Source organism: Petromyzon marinus, chromosome 4, assembly GCF_048934315.1.
Source record: "Petromyzon marinus isolate PM22_M1 ecotype Great Lakes invasive population chromosome 4, UKy_Petmar_22M1.pri1.0, whole genome shotgun sequence".
Taxonomy (NCBI): Eukaryota; Metazoa; Chordata; class Hyperoartia; order Petromyzontiformes; family Petromyzontidae; genus Petromyzon; species Petromyzon marinus.
Window position 1 is genome coordinate 11,171,782 of NC_133670.1, and position 24,443 is coordinate 11,196,224.

General features: G+C 43.8%; 2 protein-coding genes across 6 annotated transcripts in view; one reads left to right on the plus strand and one right to left on the minus strand.

Annotated features, from left to right (window-relative positions):
- Positions 1-18,896, minus strand: part of ZSWIM2 (zinc finger SWIM-type containing 2) — a 29,709-nt gene extending 10,813 nt beyond the window's left edge. For 2 of the 5 annotated variants that reach the window (XM_032946271.2, XM_032946268.2), the window contains exons 1-9: positions 15,137-15,217; positions 11,447-11,659; positions 10,368-10,444; positions 9,672-9,712; positions 9,295-9,520; positions 8,233-8,490; positions 5,286-5,370; positions 2,174-2,274; positions 28-199 (exon numbers count right to left, since the gene is read on the minus strand). In XM_032946271.2, the coding sequence (XP_032802162.2) occupies positions 28-199; positions 2,174-2,274; positions 5,286-5,370; positions 8,233-8,490; positions 9,295-9,520; positions 9,672-9,712; positions 10,368-10,444; positions 11,447-11,596 (1,110 nt within the window). In that variant the 5' untranslated portion in view covers positions 11,597-11,659; positions 15,137-15,217. The other 3 variants (XM_076056223.1, XM_032946269.2, XM_032946272.2) reach the window with 3 other exon arrangements.
- LOC116938731 (cyclin-dependent kinase 6-like) overlaps positions 17,926-24,443 on the plus strand; it is a 54,655-nt gene continuing 48,137 nt past the window's right edge. Inside the window, exon 1 of the mRNA XM_032946267.2 lies at positions 17,926-18,235. The gene's annotated coding sequence lies outside the window, so the exon portion shown is untranslated. The remainder of the gene's footprint in view (positions 18,236-24,443) is intronic.

Genomic DNA, 24,443 nt, shown 5'->3' on the forward strand with positions numbered 1-24,443 from the left:
TACATGATTGAGCATAGAGACTCTTACCATGTGCCGGCAGGGTCGAGGGCGCACGTGCTGTCCCTGCCTGAATGACCTTAGGCACACACGACACTGTCGTCCTGGAGCCATGAGCCGACTCAACGGACCCACCAACAGGATGGGGAGTGAGGCCAGAGCACTCTCCTGCAGTGCTTCACCTGGACAAGAGGCAATTGCACTGCAAAGGAGCACAAGAGAAACAGTGTGAACAACGTCACTTTCATGAACACACCTTTTAAAAATACGTACATGTCTGTAGGTGATAATAATTTAATTTACATGTCTTTGTAAGGCGCCTTGTAACAATACGGTTAAGGAAAGGACAAGAGAAAATGAGTTAAATCAAATAAACGGACTTAAGAAGATGTGTTTTTAGACGATAATTAAAAGTATCCACATTATCGGATAAACTAATTTCCAACTGTAGGGAATTCCACAACCGAGGCGCAGACAGAGCAAAGAGAAGTATAATAAGAATAACCCAGAAAATGATGTGGATTGGACTCATTCTTAGAGGTTCACACTTCATCATTGAAGTTCTGGAAAAATGCTTGCTAAAAGACTAATATGCACAAAAGAATACAATTTTGCTTGATGACTTTAAGACAGAGGTTTGTTACAGTGTAATTGAGAAACTAAATATTGGACATGCTGGAGTTTCAAAGTTTTTGCCATTGGGTAGATAACTAAAGATGGAGAAGTCTGCAGATGGTGCAAGAGTAAAGTAGTAGATGTCAACTGGGGCAACTTCAGTCAAGAGTCATTAAGAGTAAAGTCAAAGTCATTGTTTCCATGCTCAAATGAACATTGAGATTGCATGCATTTTGGTTGGCAGTCACGAATCAGCGGTGAAAATTCCACATTCCCTTGGTGGGGGGCCAGTGTCTCCAATAACGACCTCCTTCATGTGGTACTCAATGTGGAGGAATGATGAGCCGAGGCTTCCAACTCGGATCATAATTTATCCACCAGCATTTTAAATCTTAAACTTTCGATTGTAAATGAAATGCTCTACCAACAGTGGTACTCGATATATACATGTATTAGAATAAGGAAACCCGTCTTTGTTGTTAAGAGTTGGCACTCGAAGAGTGCCCATGTCATATGATACACACAAAGGTGAAAGGTGTTTACACCACGCGACATCCTGGCAATGTTTGCAATAGCAATCACATCCATGTTTTCCTTCCTTGCTCTCGACACCCATATTTGCAAACAAGTGATAATAATAAGGGTGTCTATCATTTAACATTAGCAAACATTCTGGTGGACAAGCTAAACAATGAGCTGCTGCAATTGTACCTGACAGGGTGGTGCAGCATGGCAAAGGGCAGAACAGATAAGCATATTCCGGTTGTGTGCGATATGTGCAATGTCTGCTCAAGCAGAAGTACAACACTGAAACATTTAATTATCACCAATCTTTATGTTGGATATTTGAATGCACCAATAGCAGTGCAGCATTTCTAACCAAGTGAGAGCTCAGTGAGACAAGACTTTTCCAAGGGAGACTATGCTCAAATACAAAGAGAATAACAAGTGCCAGTGTTTAATTTTGTTACATCTTCTACTCTAAGCATTTAAGCACTTTGTGTGGTATTCCCCCGATCTTTACAATATCCTGCGTCCATGGCCAAGATCTAGAGAACCGTTTTGGAAACCCACACACACGATGCGTAACGCGAATTTCAGCATGGAAATTATGTGGATCAACTCGTGGCCTTCAAGCAATGTGCCCAAAAAACATCTACTCAGTGAGCCCACCACCACTACACTGCCCGGCTTTGGTCTTCCAAAGAAACAATGGGTTGTGCTGAACCGGATCCGCAGAAACCATGGAAGACACGGATACCTAATGCACAGGTGGGACTTTCTCCTGTGCGTGACTGTGGCTACAAACTCCAAACCGTGGACTTTATAACTTTGAACTGAGCAAAATATAAATGTGGATGTGAAGGGTGGGTGTGTCTGCAATTCACAAACTCTGAGACAACACAATGCAATGGATAAATCAATTACAACTGAACCTCGAATAATTGCTCTTCATAGGTCAAAGGAGAGAAGAAGTGTTTTCTCCCCATGCCTAACCAGTTAACAAAGTGAAGTGTGTACAGCTTCAGCGCACTGCGTGGGACGCTGTGGTGATACATACTTGGTACAGCCCTGTTCCCTGGCATTCGTCCCCTGGTTCTTCACTGAGGGCAGCAGCTGCCCGGACTCTGTTTGTACTGGACACCAGCTGGAGGATCGTGTCTACAAAACAACAATATGCATATGCATAGTGTACACAACTATTACCACGTTCTACTTGTCTTGATCGTGCTGCGGTGTAATGGTTAGCACTCTGCATCTCTGTCCCCCCCCCGCCCCCCCCCAGAAGTATAAACGGGTACATCACAATTCGTTGATCAGCAGGTCGCAGTATGGAAAAGATAAAAAAATACCTTCTAGAGGGGCTCTTTACAGTGCCTTCTAGTGGGGGCCTTTCCGATATCAGTGGTATGAACAAGAAATTGCAGGGCTGCCCTTTCACTTTCCCTCGCCTTATAAAAAAAACTGACAGTTAGTGAAACAACATTAGGACACAATTGAAAAAGGAGGTAGTGTAATGTCCATCAATCAGTCATGGTGTAACCGTTATGTGCATGAAACGAACACAATGTAATCCATGCATAACAATAACAATTATAAAAATGCATTGACTTAATTTGATTTCCTGCACATTGTGACTTTATTTATAAAGTTAGCACCTTCTCACTTCGGGGTTAGATTGATATACAATGCTCAGGTGTGGTGGAACAAAGACTAGGTTGACACGTCGCCTCGCTGTTTAAACACATTGCACCTCTTGCTGCCGGCTCAGCACCATTAATATTTATAGGGAGTAAACATATGGGTGTGCTGCATTCTTTTCTGGCAGAGATTTATTCCCATTTTCATGGGATTACTCAATATACATATGCACACACATATATATATAAAAAACAGCACATATTAAGAGCAAACAGGGCTACCCAGAAGTTTCTGGAGGCCCGGCGCAGACTGCTATGTGGAGGCCTCGTTGGTGTGAGTCCCAGGGCAAATTATCCCTACCCACCCTTCTGGGCAAGCTGAAAGCAAATTATATATGTATGTTGAACGTTAAATTTCGATTTAAAGCTTTCGTGACTGCAATGATTGTATGTTGAACGTCTTTTGCACCGTATGTAGCCAACCGCACTAATCGAAGGTGTGGGGGAAGGACAACAAACTAAACACAAAAACAGTTATAAAGAAATTAGTTTTTAATTCAGATTTAAAAGTGCATACCTCCAGTGGCTTCCTAATATCAGAATTACGATTAATGTATAATTTTTTAAAAGCTAATACTGAAGGAAGGAAACATAAATCAATTAACTACGTAAAAAAGATTCATGTAGCTATTTTAACATTTACTATACATACTCTAGAATACATATCACACAACAGCCATATTTTACTTTCCCTCATTATGTACTTAAAAGTATAGAATTTCTGTGTCAAAAAAATTGTTTGAAAAATGCATGCACTGGCATGGTTACTAATGCCTGAATGGCAGCACCTGCAAGCCTGGCTGATTACAAAGCACAGTGGGTGGACAACTGGCTTCCTTCCGAGCCTTTAAAGTCTACACCTGCAGCCGTCTCAGTTTCACAGGCAACGTACCTCAATAAATCTGTGAATAAAGAGTGTACAGAATTGCCTACTAGCTCCCCTTCTTACCAATGGTTGGGCAGGAAATGCATACCTAGCCCAAGTTTCAGGGTGCTCGGTACGAGACAAAAAGAAGGGTAAGACTACACCCAGAGAGCTCAGGAAGTCAGTAGCAGGTGGAGCGAAGCGTAAAAGAGTGCAACACAATGCATGTCAACTGTCCTGATGTGCAACTCCGTGAAAAAAAAACTATTAAACATTTTTTTTATTTAACCAGGTAAGGCCCACTGAGTTATATAGCTATTTTTCATAAACTACCTGACCACAAATGATAGCTCAAGAAAGTGGTACATCATGTGGAAATTTATAGCAGCCACATACTCTAAACGCGTGATGCTAAATGTGGAGGGAAAAACCGGAGGACCTGGATAAAAATCCACGCGAACACGGGGAAAACATGCATTCCTTCAAATATGCAGGTGTCAGGGTCGGGATTGAACCCACGACCTCGTGTATACCAGGCGAGAAAGTTAACATCTCGCAACCAATGCATTTTGGAAATTCGTAATTGAGTACATGTATATACTAACCTCGATGCTACAGTAGGTCATTTTTATGTTGTGAAAAGTGCAATACAGTATGTAAATAAAACCTTTACCACTCAAGAGAAATTATCCATTGAAACAAAGTATGTTAATACAATATTCCTACATGTTTGCACTCATCCAAGTGAAAGGATGGCAGCCAGTCGACGTGGGTGTGCACTCATTGTGGCATCCCTGGCACAAAATCCTAAGTGTTATAGAAATCCCTCATAGTCTCCGTCAAGGCAATGCGGCCCCAACACGCCCTGACCACAAAATTTACTCAATCCCGAAATACTTCAGCGGAGCGGCCCAACTGCAAGAGCATGACATGAAGCGTCGGGGCAAGTGGGCATGCAGTTCTGCCACCGGAAGGAACCAACGGTGAAAATCACTGCATATTCTTTATGAGGCAAACTAAGGATTTGTCGTTACTTTGTTCTTGCATTCCAGTTCAACCTAATAGGTTTCAGTCAAAATCACATGAAAAGCAATGCAAACACTGTGCAAGGAAAAGCAAATTCAGCATATAGGCTGTGTCATGCCTTTGTTATTCCCCCTATTGAAAATGGCTTGCATCGTATAATCCACATATCTTGGTGGGAACCTTGCTTTATCGACGCAATGTACATTATCACGTAAAATAACACCTTTGCTGTAATATTACTTCAGATATCTCAAATAGTAACTGAAACCCATTATGCATACATATTTTTGTGCAAAGCTTTATAGTGATTGGTTCATCTATTCTCAAAACTTCGCAAGTGTTTCCTGCATGATAGCATGAATTGCGCATGCATAATAGCAGCGAGCACATGTGCTTCCATATCTGAATGCCGATGGGCACATGTGATACCATGTGGTTATATAATTCTGTACTGCATAGACAGACAGATGAGCAGCTATGTTGAGACTTAAACACACAATCACTTTACCAGTAGTTTGCAAGAGGGATATAAATAATGGGTATGATTGGAGGGGAAAAATTCAATTGAAAAAAAACCTCACTTTTCTAAAGACGAACATGTGATGGAAATGATTGCGAGCCAAGAAGCACTCCCGACAGAGGTGTATGTCCATGCACTCTGCACATCTGTCAGCAGAAAAAAACAATGTGTTTGGTAAGAGCAGTACATCTATGACACTGCAGAATCATTCAAATGAAAAACATTTTCTACTGTATTCACATTTTACCATTTGGTCAATGTATAGCAGCGTCAAACATTAATAGTGTGATTTGATCATTAAAAGACACAGATTTACAATAATTCAAGCTCTTCACATCCATGGATAACATAAATGTACGTAATTGTAAAGCAAAAAAATATACATGTTGCGAATAGTGAAACACCTTCAACATATTGAACGTGAAAGAAGACTATTTCATATTTGTGTTTAGCTGAGAAACTGATGTTTCATTGTCCTTTAATTTAATTAACAAATTTTAACCCTGTTAGTTCAACACTTAGGCTTAACCCTGTTATAACTGCATGTTAGAAAGAGGGCTTGTTGCCATTAAAAATTTAGGACAATTATCCATAAAAACACACCTGCATGTCCATCATATATATTAAACTTGCAAGCCATTGAGTAAAATGCACAATATTATGAAAAACATAGTAATCTTAATGAATAACAATTTGTCTCCTGAATATATGGTTTCACATTGCAAATGTTTTAACTAGCAGGGCACTGTTCTATAAGCCAATCAAAGATAGCACTGTGACCCACCTATTATAGCTCTCATACATCTGGTTATCTGGCAGAACCCGGCAGAGTAGTGCCCTCCTATAAACATGTAAAGGCAGCTGCAACATCAAATGTAGTAGGTTGTTTTGTACACCTTGGCGCTTGCTGACAATGGCAGTATAGTAAATGTAACATGTAGGCTTTCATGACCAATATTGTAGGCTTACAGTGATGACATCATCTTGCTCTATTTAAGACCGGAAGCAGGACGACTTCACCAGTTTCGTCACCTGACGAAACTGGTTAAAATCACCAGAGAAACGTCATACTCAATTGTACATTTTGTGGGTTTACTCACCATCACACCAATGTGCTAATGTAATAACTAATTGGCACGTTTTATTCACGTGACAAACCTTACTAATTGGCTGTCTGGTGGTGGGCTAATGACACATTTATATTTATGCGATCTAACCCAAAAACTTTTATTATTATTCTGACAGTATAGTACAATACTTTTTAATATTATTTTGTAAACTAAGCCTGCAAATGTGACGTCTGCTTGTTCCATCATTGAAACGTGCGACGGTGAAGGCATCGGGAGGCCTTCATCCAGGACTTGATAGGACATGTATAATTATGACGGTACATTACTGTATAACAAAATTTCAGTACATGTGCTTTGAAGCATTCAATGTGGTCGCAATATGTGATATAGTTCAATGCTAGCATGAAAGACGGGTGGCACACTAGACATTTTGTGCATGAAAATTACTGATGTATGACATACTGTAAATATAATTATTAACCATATGGATATAAATGTTGCTGGACAGCTTGAGTTCACATGACAGAAAAAAACTGACGCACGAGTGGAGAAGAATCTGTTAAAAAAAGTTATTGGGGCCCGTTATTAAGTGATGAGTAATGTGTATCAATTAATGGCATTGTGTAGTTTTATCTACTTAATAAAAGGAATAGCTTTAAAAGAGAACAAAGTTTTTGAAGGATTTTTACTGAAAATGTTGGGTTCGTAAAGCCATGTTTTTATATAGTAGCTCAAAGTAGCAATGCAGTTAAAATATAAGGCTCTAGTTAACGCATACTCCAAATGTTATAATTAAAAACTGTACATGATTCATCTATATTACTCAAGACTTCAGGGTCACGTTGTTTTAACCTTTTAAAATAGATTTTCAGAATTTATTTACATAGGTAAATATAAACATAATAACTCAAGACCTAAAACGTTATCTGGAGTTCTCAAATTTTTATATTCTTGGTTCTTTCGGTAAAGTCACGTAGAAGGGAAATAATAAAATAAAAACAAAAAAATCTCACGACGTTTCGATTGCAACACAAGCAATCCTCATCAGGTGTGAAAACCACAGCAAGAACATTTTGAAAAAAGTGGAGTTCTCAAGTTAATCAAATTGTGCATGACACTATCCAGTGCTACAAGATTATAATGTAAAATTAAGTTAAGTCAGCTTCGACTCCCAATGAACAACTGCTGAATGTGGTGTATCGTAATTGGTGAAATTAGTTTTCACTCTAAATTATGTGACAAAACACAGCTCTGCTAAACACAAATTGAAACGTCATTACATTCTATAACTGGACATCTGTGAAAAAGAGCTTTATTACTCGTCGGATTCCTCCAGTATAAATAAAGATTATGGACTTCGGTGTTTAGCCTAACACTAGAGTTGGTGTTGAACTAAACCATTTGAACTACGAAAGTGATCGATCTTGAAACTGCCCTTTGAACAAAAAGGTTTTATTTCACGATAGTGAAGCCATATAAATTTTACTTGTTTCTGGAATTTTAAATATTATCTCACATATTGTCTCAGGGCAAGTCAATACAACCCATTTCATTTGTCAGACAACTATGAACTGGATATGTCCTACACTGAAGCATTCCAATGCAAAGCTAATCCAGTAGCGGTACATCTTAACTTGACAATGCTTATCTTTTTTAAAATTACTGCATGATAGCCTTGATGAAAACACTCATTGCTTTTTCCTGTTTTCACCTCCAATTTGGTAAATCATGCAGCTGAACCAGCAGTTTCGCCAACACATGTAAACAAACCTCAGCTGTAACCTGTAGCAAACTGGATATTTTATTGCTATGATTTCCAAGTTTTTTTTTACCAAACTAGGAAACACATTGTACAAATATAAGGTACCCTAAAGCTGACGCACAACGTGTGCTGCAGGGGAGTGCGATGCAGATGACCACGCTAGGGCCACATCCTACCTGTAGCAGGTTCCTTGGATGGGGCGCATTTGACAGTGGTGGCACGCAATGCCAGAATTAATGTGTAGACGGACCCTCTCGGCAGCTGTGATTAGCTGTTCAGCATTATTTGCCTCCTCCTGCAGCAGGGCATAAGTGCCAAAGCACTCCCGGCACAGTGGACAGCTGAGCGTCATCGAGCCATCATCGCCCTCCCTCGTCTGGTGGTCAGCCCACATCTTCATGCAGCTGATGTGCACGCTGTTGCCGCAGCCATGCCTGGAGCACATGAGCAACATGCCTGCATAGCGTCCTGCATTTTGTATTTGTGTCGGTTTGTGTGGTTACCAGCCACTGTTTTAACTACTACAGTGAGCCTATTAGGTTTCAGAAGTTACATGTTTTTACAGCAATTTCTGCATTGGATCCGAATAAATATTTAGCAGTGCAGTATATTTCCTGTTAAATAAGTATTCATCCCAATGAATAATCAGCACACCATGAACTGCAATGAACGTTGAGAGTTTTATTCATAAATAAAATGCATCCCTCTGTCCCAGTAACCACTTCCTCAAGCAGTTCTCATACAAACTATGGCCTTGGCCATTTACATTCCTAACTGGAAAGCATATCATTTAACAGTACATTCATGACTATTAGAGAGTCTATTTAAAATACTGTTTATTATATGTGGTACTGATGAGGTCCTTTCCAAACAGATACTGTAACTTAATAATGTAGTTAATGGGCACCAATGTAAACAGTGCCCTCTTTTTGGGGCATTATGGGAATATGAATGAAACAGTGGTCTATGTTTATAAGACAAAAGCTGTAAGCCAAACATGGTCTCATAGGGCACCCTTATGCGTAACGCTTTTACAGCATATCAACAAGACGGCCAAAATAAAGGTGCAAACTACCTCATTTTTCTGTCACAGGTGACACCATAAGGGGTAGATCATACACTCAACATGGCCATGAATAGCGGTACATGGCTGTTTCCACGTGTAATTTTACATAGGTCCAGGGCTTGCACATAAATAGTGGCAGCCAAGAGAACAAACACTTGCATGTAATTCTGACCTGCAGTATGTGACAGGCAGCCTCCTTTTAAAAAGCTTCTCCTGACAGATGGGACAGATGTCATTGATGCCGATGTCCTTCTGGGCCATAGAGGCGTGACTGCCAGCATGGGCAACGTTGGAGAGGTGCGTGGGCTGGGTGTTGGCAGGCCGGGCAGCTTGCTTGTGGTGAAATCCACTCAGCAGCTCCACAATCTCCCGTGCAACCAAGCCAACCTGAAAAGCATCTGCACATGCAGCAGCGAGGCAACCAACCATGGATCTGAGTCTATCTGTTGAAAAATGTCTAGAATGTTGTGACTCTTGTACTACATCCTGAAAAGCAATTTTGTTCCAATAAATCTTATGTGTAAAAGAAATACGTAAATGGTTTCTTACACTCATGTTCCCTTGGCAGACGAAACTTCTTCAGGAGAAGCCTTTGACAACAACACACGAGTTTATGCAATGTATACTGTACTGTACAATAAGAACTGTCTTTGTTTTACTAAAGGTGACTACAGTAATCTGATATTAACTCTAAGGTTAAAGGGTAAGACAAATAATGTGCATAATGTAGTGACAAGTGACAACATTCTAAACTCAGCACATGCAAATGAGTAAATAGTATGTGCATATCTGTCGGTGGCAGCCTCACAGCATTACCCAATCTAGCCTCGCTGTGGCGACAGCAATTTTACACATCATAGTTGTTGTAAATCTAGTTTCAAGTTTATTTTGTTGAACCAGGTAAGAAATCAAGAAACCCAGACAGTCTCAATTGCAAGAGTGACTTGGGTAAATAATACCAGAAATAATGAATAGATTTTATAGCGTCCAATACGTAAGCATCTAAAGATGCTGTGAACTCATGTTTAAGATGCAACACAGCATGAAGTGTCATTAGAAGACAAAAGTGATACAATTTTACGTGTTTGAAGGTGTGAGATGTGAGGAAAAATGAACGCTGTACTTGTCAAAATAATCTCCCAAATAAAGTTATTGATGTTACCTTATGCTTTGTCGATTACATCTTGCGTTTAATGCTATGACAATGTGAAACCATTAGTTATAAAGTACAGGAAGCAAACCAACCAGCAAATGTGCTTGCACAAGTCCTTCTCTTTACAAAATGTCTGGCAGCTGCAGTGGTGTGGGTCCCCTAGCAGAACCTAGATATTTAAGGTTAAACAGTTAACAAAGTAAGGATATCACACGTCAAAAAATTCGCATTTTGTACTCCTTAAGAAGTTAAGATTATGATTTCTACCGTTACTTCTAGATATGGAACATTCTTCCTGTAAACGGTGTTAATCAAAAACCTCTGTTTTCATAGTGAATAGGATGTTACGTGTTCGAGCAAATGTGTTTTTAAAACAAATCCAGTAGTAATTTTCTGTAGAAATCTTGGTTTATTTTAATTATGCTACTATAGCTGCTGTTGCTGATGTTATTTATGATTATATTACTGCTAATGTGGTGATGACGAGTCATATTTTATCTCAAACTGCATGAAGAATATATTAGAAATATGAACACTTAAACCAGCATTATTTTGTTATCTGTTTTAAATAGCCAGATAGCACTGTGGCAGAGCACTAATCTCCAAATCCTGGTTTGGAATTGACTCAACCCCTCATCCCTACATGCTCTATAAATAAGTACCACTTTGTAGGAAGTCAACATCATTGTCCTAGAGAGAGACTAGCTTCACCTATGGAAATGTAGAATTTCCATCACTGGCTAAGGAGCGCCAACAGAAATGTGCCACCCTATTGCTCGTTTATGCATGGAGGCTCTTTTACTTGAGTTTGCAACTGCACGAACAATTAAAACAGTGATAATTTAAAATCAACGTCAGGCACTCCATCATAGCGCTATGGTAATGTCCCTGTGTTGACCTAATACACGTTATGGAAAGAACAACACGGTTACATCAGCATAGTCCCGAAATGCTGTGTTGAATCATAACATGATTTTTTTAAAATCATTAACGGAGCTTCAAATTCATGGCAGACAGCCTATAATACATTACACTATCTACAAGGTAAGCACGCAGTTTTTTGGGTGATATCTTCCTTCCATAAATTACTTCTAAGACTAGCGACAGGGAGGGGGGCTAGAGAAAATGAGAAGTGTATTAACGAAGCATAATGACACATGCCACAGTTTACCTTGACAGTGCTACGCTGCCCCTCCTCCTGCAGCATGAAGCCGGTGGGTCCAAACTGGCGCAGGATGTACATGGTGGTGTTCAGGGCCTGGTCTTGGCTCCAACTCACGAGGTCGCTCGCCTCACGTCGCCACCGCACACTGCGAGACATCCCTTCTCCTCACCTTCACTCTGCTTGCAAGCAGCTCAAGGGGCCCAGCATCAGCTGTTATCCCTGAAGTATACAAATACATCGTCGGTATGACTAGAAACATAGCCATGGTCATAAACGAAGAACAAAATCTGAACAGTGTGCAAAAAAGAAGCATGGAGAGAGGCATGCTTGGATTTACACCGAGGGAAGAAAGAGAAATATCAGTTAAATATATATGGTAAAGTAGTTCAAGTGGGCTTGGGCAGGACACGTCGCGAGGAGGGATGATGACCGATGGTCGAGAATAGTGATGGAGTGACAGACAAGGATTGGAATGTGTCCTAGTTGACGTCGATCAAGGATACAGAGTGATGAAATCAGCTCATGTGCAGGTACTTAGATAATTATTACAACTCTTTGCAGCACTGGCGGAGCCAGTGGGGGGTGGGATGGCACGTGCCCCCCCAATGATCCGATCTAAATCCCTAATTTCGATCGGATTATTGGGGTTTATTAGTATTTTGTGACCCCCATTGCCATTGTGTAGCATATTATTATGAGATGATAGGAAAATCGTCTGAGTCGATAATTTGCAATAAGTAACGGCAAAGCAGTTATAAGTGACTCAGAATTGTGCGCAGTTGTGTATACAGTACACAACTTCCCTGTAGGCATTCACCTTCAGCGAGCGCGATGCCGATCACACAACGCGGTTCGAATTCGACCCTCGATCGATGGCTGCGTCATCGCCGCACACGCGTAGAATAAAAAGCAAGGGACAAGTCCTTACTTAATAACAACTCTTTACTTACTAACAACTCCTCTATCATTTTTCATTGCTGGAGGGGTTGCCCCCCCACCTGAAAATTCTGGCTCTGCCATTGCTTTGCAGGATCATAAATAACGGCAGCTTGGGGAAGCCGTCATGCAGCAGTGATGACTGAATTGTATGATGAATATGCAATTTGTACTTAGGCCTCTAACTCGGACGCAAAATGTATGGTAAAGAGTGAAATCCACACCATCAACAGGCAGAACGCCCCTCACAGTGGCTTCTATCTAGAAGTTGTGAAACACTAAATACCCTCTGTTCAATGGGCAGTTACTCCTCCTCTGCTGTGCTTGTAGTCTGGAACTCCCTTCCCCTTGGTCCTCCACACTTCCCCTTTTGAACTCCAGACTCAAGACCTTCCCCTTCACATCGGTCTATAGCTATCTTTCTATGAAGTGTCTCTCCTTTTCGTCTCTGCCCTGTAGCCTCTCCCTTTCTATTAAGTGTATCTCCTTTTTTTATCTGCCCTGTAGCCTCTCCCTTGGCAATGAAAGTAACCTTTTAAAAGCCCTCAGTTTGCTGCACTGCGTTTGGTAGTAATGTCAGTAAATGTATGTTTAATAATGCTCGGGTGTTGGATAGTATGTTGAAGGATTTTTTTTATGGGTGGCACAATACTGTTCCATTTGGCTTGGTCTTCATATTGTACGTGGTTTGGGTTTTGGTCTCTCACTTTATTTAATTGACCGTCCACACTTCCCGTTAAATGGCATTCAACTCTGTCCGTATGAAATACAATTGTCTGTAAAAGCAAACCCCACTGTTCCAAGCTCGTAACGACTGCTCGAAGGAAACACATGTGGAGGTCGTGGAGGTCATGGGGGTCACGTTTACTGAAACTTGAGGAATCCAATGAGATATAAAGCTATTTTTCACAGATGCCCAGTAGGGGCGGGTAAGCATGTTACAATACTAATTATTTGCTTTTAATATAGCGCCCTATACACCGGGCGGTCTCAGCGCACGTCACATCTCATCTCAACACATTTAAATCAGAATATTTATTCATACTGGAGAAATCCGATGAGCTATGAAGCTCTGTTTCACAGATTTAAAGGCCCCCGCCCACCCCCCCCCCCCCCCCCCCATGGCAGCTGTCCCCTGTGCGGCACAATGTGGCTCGACACCTATCCTGCGAACGGGCATTAGTCTCTTTAACACGTAGGCGTGTGTATATCGGATTAATTGTTTATGTGGCAGATGCTATATTGGACAGACGGGACGTAACATCAGGATAAGACTAAAAGAACACCAAATAAATATTAAATTATCTCAAACACAACTGTCGGCAGTGGCAGAACATGCTTGTTAACAAGGACACTTAATTGATTTTGATAACGTTGAAGTGTTGTGTAAAACGAATTATTACTGGCAAAGACTAATTAGAGAATCCATTGAAATTGAGAGAAATAGAAATAACTTTAATCGCTCTGATAGCTGCAGGCTTAGTGCGGCTTGGAAGCGTATTATTAAATAATACATATTACAATTCCTTATAGGGAAATACATACTAATTAACTGATTTCCAACGTAGCATATAATCACAATAACACACATTACAACTAATTACTAATCTACAACTCATTACTAATCATAACCATTGACTGATTACCAATCGATTACATAATTACAATACCCCCCTCCGCCTCAAATCACTGCACCTGAATGAGTTAAATGATGACCCTGCTGCTGCTCTATTTAAGATCGGGAGCAAGTGGAGAGGGATTCACTATTCTGGCAAATTGCCCGATGATGCTGGATGTAATTACCAGCGAAACGTCGTATTCAAACTGTAAATGTTGTGGATTCACTCTTCAACACACCGGTGGGCTAAAGTAGTGAACTATTTGTCTTTTATATTCTTGGTTCTTTCGGTAAAGTCACGTAGAACAGAAACAATAAAATAAAATAATAAAAAATATAAAACAATCAAATTCTCACGACGTTTCGACTGCAACACAAGCAATCATCATCAGGTGTGAAAACCACAGCAAGAACATTTTAATTTCATTGTTTTATATATTTTTTATTGTTTCCCTTCTACGTGACTTTACCGAAAGAACCAAGAATATGAATCCCTGCAGTCACGAAAGCTTTAAATCAAAATTGATTTGTCTTTTGTCAACGTGACACTTTTTTGCTTATTGGCCGTGTCGGGTGGTGGAGGGTTACGACACATTTATAAAAAACGCGATCTACCCCAAAAACCTTTATTATGGGCATTAGTCTGTCAGTAGGGGATGAGTGTGGGGGGGGGGGGGTGATTGCGATGTATAATCCCAATTGAGTAATTTACGTTCGCATTGATATATGCTCCAGGCAGCGCATTTGAACAAAGCGATTGTTTTCCCTCTCTCCAAGTTAAACGGTCCCCGCCGGATAAGGAAGACCACCCACAGACCGAAGCGTCCGGCCAGCCGCGTGTCCACCGAGCTAACGCCGATATCGCGTGTGCGAAACACAAAAATATATACATGTAAAATATCTGACATTTTACAAAAGAGTGCGGTTACGTATGACCAAATGTTAATGCGCTTAAATGTGATAAACGACAGAGAGAGAGATAGACCTTCATATTCTTGGTTCTTTCGGTGAAGTCACGTAGAAGGGAAACAATAAAATAAGAATGATAACATTATTAGTTTTTTTTATTATGACTTTACCGAAAGAACCAAGAATATGAATCTCTGCAGTCACGAAAGCTTTAAATCAAAATCTAGAGAGACCTTCCTTGCTGATCACCACGGCGTCTTCCTGTTTGCTCGTTGCCGTGGCGACACCGGCACCGCCCCCCCGCTAGACCACGCCCCCCACCCAAAGAGGCCACGCTCCCTGCCCCACTAGGCCACGCCCCCCTCCCATGTTGGTGTAAAATAAACTCTCAACACGTCAATAACAACACTCTGTGTGCGTTTGACCTTTAAAAGAGAACAAATATATAATAGGCGACGTTTCGGGCATTTTATCTTCTTCATAGTATGTAAATAGAGAGACCAGAGAGGGATAGAGTTCATGATGGTTTGGAGATTGCACTGAACACCATGGGGCCTGATGAGAATTAAATCATAACATGTTTACTGGAACACTTGCCATTGTGGCAATGCATTCCTGGGCCCCCTGCCAGATAGGTGCCCAAGTGTATGCAACAAAATAAATCAGCAGACAATGATACATTTATTTCAAATATCTGTCCCTCCACGTAAAAATACGACTTTTTACACTGAATGTCAACCACAACGCCTTCTGAAAGTACCGTAATACAATTTCAACAGCAATGGTTCAATACAACCAACTTTGAGCCGGTTTTGACATACAGCGTCTCATTCCCAGTCAAGCCTGCTTTTCAATTAATGCTGGTGAACTGCCAGACGTTTCGGAAAGGGCACCTCTCTCTCAGATATTTGGTTCAAGCAGGCTTGACTTTGCTCATAAAACACTGTTCAATGTTTTTAATCAATGCTGCTGAAATGATGCCCTCCCAGAAAGCCGTGGGGCCGATGGGTTGAGTAAAAAAAATACTTAACATTTTAATGTGGGGAGACGGAAATATGAAGGAGACATATTTGTCTGCTGATTTATTTTGGTAAACAAAAAAGTGGGCTCTTTCCGCGTTCATAAAATGCTAAATTTACTTGTTCGAGGCTGTTCATTCATGAGACTTTGGTGTACATACCCAAACTCGTGGCTTGCCGCATAACTATCCGCACAAGTCGGATTTTGCCCGTAAAAAAACGTGCAAAGTATTGCAACTAATTTAACAGCTGTAATTATATAATGCCTTCCACGTCCAATCAAACTAAAACAAATCAAAGCATACTTTCGAGGTGATGTCAATAAACCGGGAGAAAATACTTTGCTTATCATTAAAAACTTCCAAACGCGTGGCTTCTTGTCCCCATTGAGGCGTCAGGACCGCTGTTCTATGCCAAGTCTAACAGGGTTACCTGGGCTCGTATTTCCTCAACATTGTAAAGGCTAACCTTGATTCAAACATAATTTGGTGTTGTACCAATCGGTCGACAAGTGGCGCTGATGGGTGGATACTAATACAGATCATAATGATTTACAACAAGCCCCTTTGTCAACCTCGCAGCTGAAGGTCTCTGCTCACGCCGTATCAGTCGTGGGGGGTTACTTTGACCATACTTGACCACATGGTTCATTGTGGTCATTGTGGGTTGGTGAAGTGAGGGGGTGGGGGGTGGGTTGAATCGGGAACGATTTCAAATATAACTTGCCGCTGATGATAGCTGTGGCAAATTATAATTAAAATAACAAAACCGCCCGGCCAACTGCCAGCTCAACTGACAACTGTCGTCCTATGCAATGTCAGCAACATTTTATTCGTGATAAATATATGTTGGAATATAGGTCATTGTAGACTTGAAAGTTATTTTAAAGCTTGTCCGGTGCATTAATAGTATTTGAACTATTATACTATTTTACTGGTTAGTGTGCTGTGGTAGGGACTAGCAGAGTACATTTTCGACATCTGTAAAATTTGGAATAACATTTGACCCACAAACACAATCTCCACTTTATTCCCTTTGAGTGATTTACTTTAACATCGTTTGTTTATCCACAAAAGCTTCAACCGGGTTTCAAGACTTCTTCAGGAGGGTCCTGCCAAGTTTTCGCAATGGTGGGAGATGTTACTTTGTGTAAACACAACTCAGTAATTTAAATTGATTTTTTTCAGCATTGGGATGGTTGACCAATAACATTTTGTATGTTAATTAATGTAAACAGTTCTTGGAGACAGAGGGATCCTGGCGCTTGACCTGGAGTAGGTAGGTAAAGTTATTAGGGGTCCCTGGGGCACTAAAGACAACATAGGACAGGGGTAGGGAAAAGGGGGGCACTAGGCCATTAGATTAGGGGGTATATGGTGACTGAGAGGGTGACAGGCTGGTTTGGGGAACTCAGGGGCCCAATAGGAGGGGTTAAACAGGCAGTGTAGTCCCTCTGAATGGGAAAGGCAGAAGAGGGGATAGTAGAGGGGATAAAGGCACGGTATGGAATGTAGGGGGCTAGAAAAGATACGTCCTATAGTTTGGAGACATTACTGTGGATTAGAGGGGTATAGAGTGGGAGGGGGGGTAGAAACTTTAGTGTGGGTATTGAGTAGAGTGGAGGGTTATAGAGTTGCGGGGGGTGGAGGATATAGAGTGGGGAGTAAAGAGGAGGGTGGTATAGAGTAGAGGGGTGTAGAGTAGGGGTAGCATAGAGTGGGTATAGAGTAGGGGGGTATAGAGTGGGGGAATATCGAGTGGGGTTGTAGGGTGTAGGGTATAGAGAGGGGGGTAAAACGTATATGGCGATGAGGGGGGATTGGGTAGAGAAGGGGGTATAGTGGGAATATAAAGTAGAGGCTTAGAGTTGGGGGCGTAGAGTTGGGGGGCTTAGAGTTGGGGGGGCGTAGAGTTGGGGGGGGGTGTATAGAGTGGGGGTATAGAGTGGCGAGTATTGTGTGGGGGGTGTAGATTGGAGGGGGCTGTCTGCAGGCGGGGCCGGCCGAGTGACTCGCGCTTGCTGCGCGCACCCAGGAGGCAGTGCGGCTCGCAGCGCGTGGCCGCGGAGAGCGCGCGAGAGAGAGACACACAGAGAGAGAGAGGAGGCAGCGAGAGAGGGAGGAGCGAGACGAGGTGAGGGAGAGACGAGGTGAGAGGGTCAGAGAGAGGAGAGCGACGAGGGGGGCGGAGGACGGGAGAGGAGCAGGGAGAGCGCCGGAGGAAGGGCACGGGAGAGACCTCGCTGTGGGGGACCCCCCCCCAGACGCCGACCATGCGAGTGCACGTGGCGGTGCGAGCGCGCGCCTAGAGCCGGTGAGTGCGACACGCACCTCCTCATCATCCACCACCTCATCATCCACCACCTCCGAGCACCAGCGTCATCAGCAGCAGCAACACAACCAGCCAACACCAGCAGCGTCACCGTCATATTCCCCAAATAAATCAGCGGCACCAACACATCATCACCCCAGCACCGTCGTCGTCATCATCAGCAGCACAACGCACCAGAACCATCATCACAATGGTCATATTCCCAGTAGGATCGTCACCATCAGCAGCAGCAGTAGTCCATAGTCATCCCGTGTACAGTACTTGCAGCAGTCCACACCGCAGTTATTGATCAGCAGTAAGCGCACCGCGCGACACGAGCTCGCCGCCAGCCGAGTTGTTGGATCAACGTGGGCGAGGTGCAGGGAGAAGCGATCTTACACCGCTGATCCAGCAGCTGTTTCATAAACGGCGGGTTAACGCGTACAAATCGCACAGCGCAAGTGCTGCTGCTGGTGGTGGTGGTATATAGTACGGAGAGAGCACGAGGCAAAAGGCCGACTTCACGTTTGCAGTGGAAACACGCGGTGGGCAGCGTTGGGACCCCCGCGGTGGGCAGCGTTGGGACCCCCGTGGTGGGCAGAGTTGGGACCCCTGCGGTGGGCAGCGTTGGGACCCCGCGGTCGCCAGCGTTGGGACCCCCGTGGTGGGCAGAGTTGGGACCCCTGCGGTGGACATCGTCGGGACCCCCGCGGTGGACATCGTCGGGACCTCCGCGGTGGACATCGTCGGGACCCCCGCGGTGGACATCGTCGGGACCCCCGCGGTGGACATCGTCGGGACCCCCGCGGTGGGCAGAGTTGGGACCCCCGCGGTGGGCAGCGTTGGGACCCCGCGGTCGCCAGCGTTGGGACCCCCGCGGTGGGCAGCGTTGGGACCCCCGTGGTGGCCAGCGTTGGGACCCCCGCGTTGGGCAGCGTTGGGACCCCCGCGGTGGCCAGAGTTGGGACCCCCGCGTTGGGCAGCGTTGGGACCCCCGCGGTGGGCATGGAGCCCACCACGTGCGCCCCACCGTCGGCATTGCGCCGTGCAACACCGCGAGTTCTATCGGGGTTGGTGGGTTGGGTTGGGTGCAAAATCCCGCCACCGTGTTAAACTTAATGCCTGCTTATTTCGTTACGGTCACTTGATTCTGTTACTGTACATGAACATAAACGTGGGTTTGAAATCGTGATATATTTTTTTTTACATTACCGGTATATAAAAAAACGGTTTGTAAAAAAGAAACACGTGGGAAACGGTTACCGGTTTGCCGCACATGTAGACACGTCAAGCGATAAGCCCAAGATGTTTACCTTGTTTTTAAACTGATAAACGAAGGCAGCCTGCCGCAATGGTGGAATGGTTTGCGCGCTTGCCCTTGAAATCCAGACGTGGTTCGCTGATTCAGTTCCATTTCCCGGCGCGGCAGTTGAAGCAATTGAGAAAGTTTCATAAATCAACCTCTGCCCACCACCCCTCCTCCTCCGTCCAGCAGTATAATTTGGTTCAACAATCAGTCAATCAGTAGTTCGTGTGTGGTGGGGTAAAGTCTGTGTACTCCCACCTCTGCCAATACGTCTGGCGTCGGTGTGGAAGAGTAGACCAAAATACCCCCTCTAGTTCACTCCAGTGGAGGCTTTTCCCGCCTGCAGTGGCGTCAATGATTGCACCCGTTACCTGCTCACCGAGATTCGAGGACTAAATTGTACCAACGCAGTGACTTAGGCCGCCCTTAGTGTGCTCGTGCTCGTCAATTGGCGAATTCATGACTGATAACGGTTACCGGTTCCTGACTTTTTGAAACCGGTAACCCATATACTGCAAACTGTTACCGGTTCAGCGGATGTCATTTGACAACCCGAGCTGTGAAAAAAGGAGCTTCATGGCTCATCGGATTGCCCCCAGTATAAATACATATTGTTATTCCGAATTGGTGCACCGTGCGTGCAGTGAACGATATGCAACAGGAGTGTGTGGTGCTTTGCGTCGTGCAGTGTCGCAGTGGTTGTGCGTCGGTATAGTGAGTGTGTAGAGTTGCATTGGTGTGCACTGTGTAGTCTATTATTGCAGTGGTGTGCACTGTGTAGTGTATTAATGCAGTGGTGTGCACTGTGTAGTCTATTATTGCAGTGGTGTGCACTGTGTAGTGTATTAATGCAGTGGTGTGCACTGTGTAGTCTATTATTGCAGTGGTGTGCACTGTGTAGTCTATTGCAGTGGTGTGCACTGTGTAGTCTATTGCAGTGGTGTGCACTGTGTAGTCTATTGCAGTGGTGTGCACTGTCGTGTATTATTGCAGTGGTGTGCACTGTGTAGTCTATTGCAGTGGTGTGCACTGTGTAGTCTATTATTGCAGTGGTGTGCGCTGTGTAGTCTATTATTGCAGTGGTGTGCACTGTGTAGTCTATTATTGCAGTGGTGTGCGCTGTGTAGTCTATTATTGCAGTGGTGTGCACTGTGTAGTCTATTATTGCAGTGGTGTGCGCTGTGTAGTCTATTATTGCAGTGGTGTGCACTGAGTAGTCTATTATTGCAGTGGTGTGCACTGTGTAATCTATTATTGCAGTGGTGTGCGCTGTGTAGTCTATTAATGCAGTGGTGTGCACTGTGTAGTCTATTATTGCAGTGGTGTGCACTGTCTAGTCTATTATTGCAGTGGTGTGCGCTGTGTCGTGTATTAATGCAGTGGTGTGCACTGTGTAGTCTATTATTGCAGTGGTGTGCACTGTCTTGTCTATTATTGCAGTGGTGTGCACTGTGTAGTGTATTATCGCAGTGGTGTGCGCTGTGCCGTGTATTATTGCAGTGGTGTGCGCTGTGTCGTGTATTATTGCAGTGGTGTGCACTGTGTAGTTTATTATTGCAGTGGTGTGCACTGTGTAGTGTATTATTGCAGTGGTGTGCACTGTGTAGTGTATTATTGCAGTGGTGTGCGCTGTGTCGTGTATTATTGCAGTGGTGTGCACTGTGTAATCTATTATTGCAGTGGTGTGCGCTGTGTAGTCTATTAATGCAGTGGTGTGCACTGTGTAGTCTATTATTGCAGTGGTGTGCACTGTCTAGTCTATTATTGCAGTGGTGTGCGCTGTGTAGTCTATTAATGCAGTGGTGTGCACTGTGTAGTCTATTATTGCAGTGGTGTGCACTGTCTTGTCTATTATTGCAGTGGTGTGCACTGTGTAGTTTATTATTGCAGTGGTGTGCACTGTGTAGTGTATTATTGCAGTGGTGTGCACTGTGTAGTGTATTATTGCAGTGGTGTGCGCTGTGTCGTGTATTATTGCAGTGGTGTGCAGTTCATTGCATTGGTTTGCACTGTAGTGTTTTACAGTGGTGTCTATAGTGTAAATTATTATTGTAGCGGTGCGCACTGTGTAGTGTGTTGTAGTGGTGTGCACTGTGTAGTACCTTGCAATGGTGTGCACTATGTAGATTGGTATAGCAGTGGTGTGCACTGTATTGTATGTGCACTATACTTCAATGGAGTGTTCTGTACTGCGGTGGTGTGGTCGATACTTCAGCTGTGTAGTCTATAATGCAGCGGTGTGCTCGCTTTATAGCAGTAGCAGGGGTATGAGACGCGAGGTGGATTTTTGTGAAGATGAAATGGAGTGCAGCAGTGAAGGAAAGCGTGGTGCCTCGATGTTAGAAGTGAGGAGTTTGTGTGTTATCAACCTCTGTGTGATGTATCTATTGGGTGTGTTTTGAGTGTGCTGTGCACTTGCGTTACGAGTGTTTTTCCGGTGGTGAGATGTGTGTTGTGGGTGTGTTTAGAGTTGAAATGTTATGAGCTGGGTGTATTGGTGTGTTTTGAGTTCTGTGAAAGTGTATTGTTAGGTGGTGCCAGTTGGTGTATTCTGTGAGTTTGTGTTGCGAGTTTGTGTGAGTTGGTGTGTACCGTGAGGATCCTGTGTGAGTTGATGTGTTTGTAGAGTTGTGTTTTTTGTTGCCTATTATGTGCCGGGTGTGCGATTTGAAGGGACACCACGATGCTGGGAGTGGCTGGGAGGGGGTGCCGGGTGGGTGGGCGGACCTAGCCTCGTGTGGGGTCTTGAGTTTGAGTTGCTGGATTCTGGGATGTTAATTTGAGGGTCGGGGGGGTGTCTTTTTAAATTGTTGGTGGTTTGAGTTTGCCAGTTCTCAGAGTACTTTCTGTCAATGTGCTCCTTGGGGTCTTAGGGTCACTGTGCCCTTATTGAATATTTGGGTCACGGTGTTTGCTGTGGACTCTTTTGCTGGCGTTGAGGTCTTTGGGGCATTAGGGGTCATTGAGGTGGGTGGGGTCATTGCGGGTCTCTGGGTCAGTCTATGGGGGTCCGCCGGGTCTGGGGCCGGCAGGATTATTGAGGAGCCTTGGGAACGGGTGGGGGAGGTCGTGTGCTCCGGTTTTGTTCACGGGGAATGCGGAAATGTCCGTGATCCGGGGATTGTCGCGAACTTTGTTGGGAGAGGAGAGTTGCTTCCCTGGCGAGGCCCCATGTGCTACTGCTGCTTCCATCTCCCCCCTCTTCCTCATTATTATCGTCCTCCTGTTCCTTCTCTTACCCTCCTGTTCTTCCTTCTTTCTCTGTTACTTATGCCCCCTTCCTCCTGAGCTTTGCTTTTCCCCCATCCTGCTCATGCCCCCCTTGATCACACTCTCATCTTTTTCTCCTACTCCTGTGCTTGTTCCTCCTTCTCATGCACCACCTGCTCCCCTCGCCTATTTCCCTTGCTCATCCTTTCACTCCTGCTGCCCCCCCCCTCTCCTGATCCCCCTTGTTCTCCCCTGCTGCTTCTACTCATCCTCCCAATTATTATTATACTTTCTCCCACTCTTCTTTCTGTTCCTTGTGTGCCTCTTCATTTGTATTTTCCCTGCTGCTGAATGTCTCTTCCTCCTCTTCAGTCCCCTCCCGTCTTCCATCTCCTCCTCCTGTTCCTCCTGTTCCTCCCCCCCCCCTTCCCCAACCACGTCTCCCCACTCGCCCGCATTAATTGCATTAAAGCGTCCCCTTCACGGGCAACTAGTTTTATTGAGTCGCGCAGAGAATAATGACAATGACACACACAGTGACATTCCGCACGACTTGGCAGCCGGATTGCGACTACCTGTGTGGTCCCGGGCATTGCGGCGTCTGTGTGTGCGCGTGTGTCAGTGCCTGTGCATATTTGTTATGTATTTGTGTGTGCGGAGTAGTAGTGTAGTAGGTAGCGCTCTGCGCTACGAACCCCGGCGACACGCGAGTTTGATTCCCGCTCACGGCCAACACCGCTGACGATTGTCTAAACAACGTCATGGGCCTCCCCTAGGTCGACTCAGGTATAATAATAATGGGTGCGTACACCCAGTTGCTTTAAATGAAGTTGCCAAATGTTGGTATGCATGTATGTACAGCATGTGCCGTATCACAATCATTGAAACTTAATTCAGTCTGACCTTGTAGTGAGTAACTTTAATTCAGACGTAAACACGTTTTTTGGTGACTCTTTGTTGGCAGTGCCACGAGCACAATATAACAAAAAACTCGAAACATAATAATTATAATTCAGACCTGTCTGTTTGCAGGTAAAGTTCTCAATATACTGCTTTAGACCATCACTCCCACGTATATCTGCGTATAATAGAGGGTTTTTTTTGGGTTAGATCGTGTAAATGTGTCGTTAAAACCCGCCACCACCCGACACGGCCAACTCGTAAGGGTCGTCACGTAAACAGAACGTGGCCAATTCGTCACGAGTACAGCAACACCGATGTGTTGGAGAGCCAAGCCACAACATTTACAATCTGATGTGTGATGTATATATGTACTGTATACATGTGTTCTGTATACATCACTCAGGCCACCCTTTGTTTAAAGAGCCTTTCAGCCTCAAAGGGGTTATTCTCACCTGGTTGAATAAAGTTCACCACCTGCAGTGATTCATTCCAAACTATTTGCATGTCCACTTAATTGCATTGCACGTACATTCATTTGTATGTGCACTCGTTTGTTATACACATAGAATCGTGTATTTGTGTCTTACGTGTGCGAGCGTTGTGTGCATTACAGAGGGCATACCATTTACAGATTCCCCACTGAAATGAAAGCCAATTAAGTGAGAAGAAACTACATTCTCTGTCACGTCTTCCAGCCATCTGAGTACAGTCCACGCATTGCTACGTCGAGATTTAACCACACACAACGACTTTGTTGCATATACAACGTCTGTCTCACTCAGTCTTATGCGG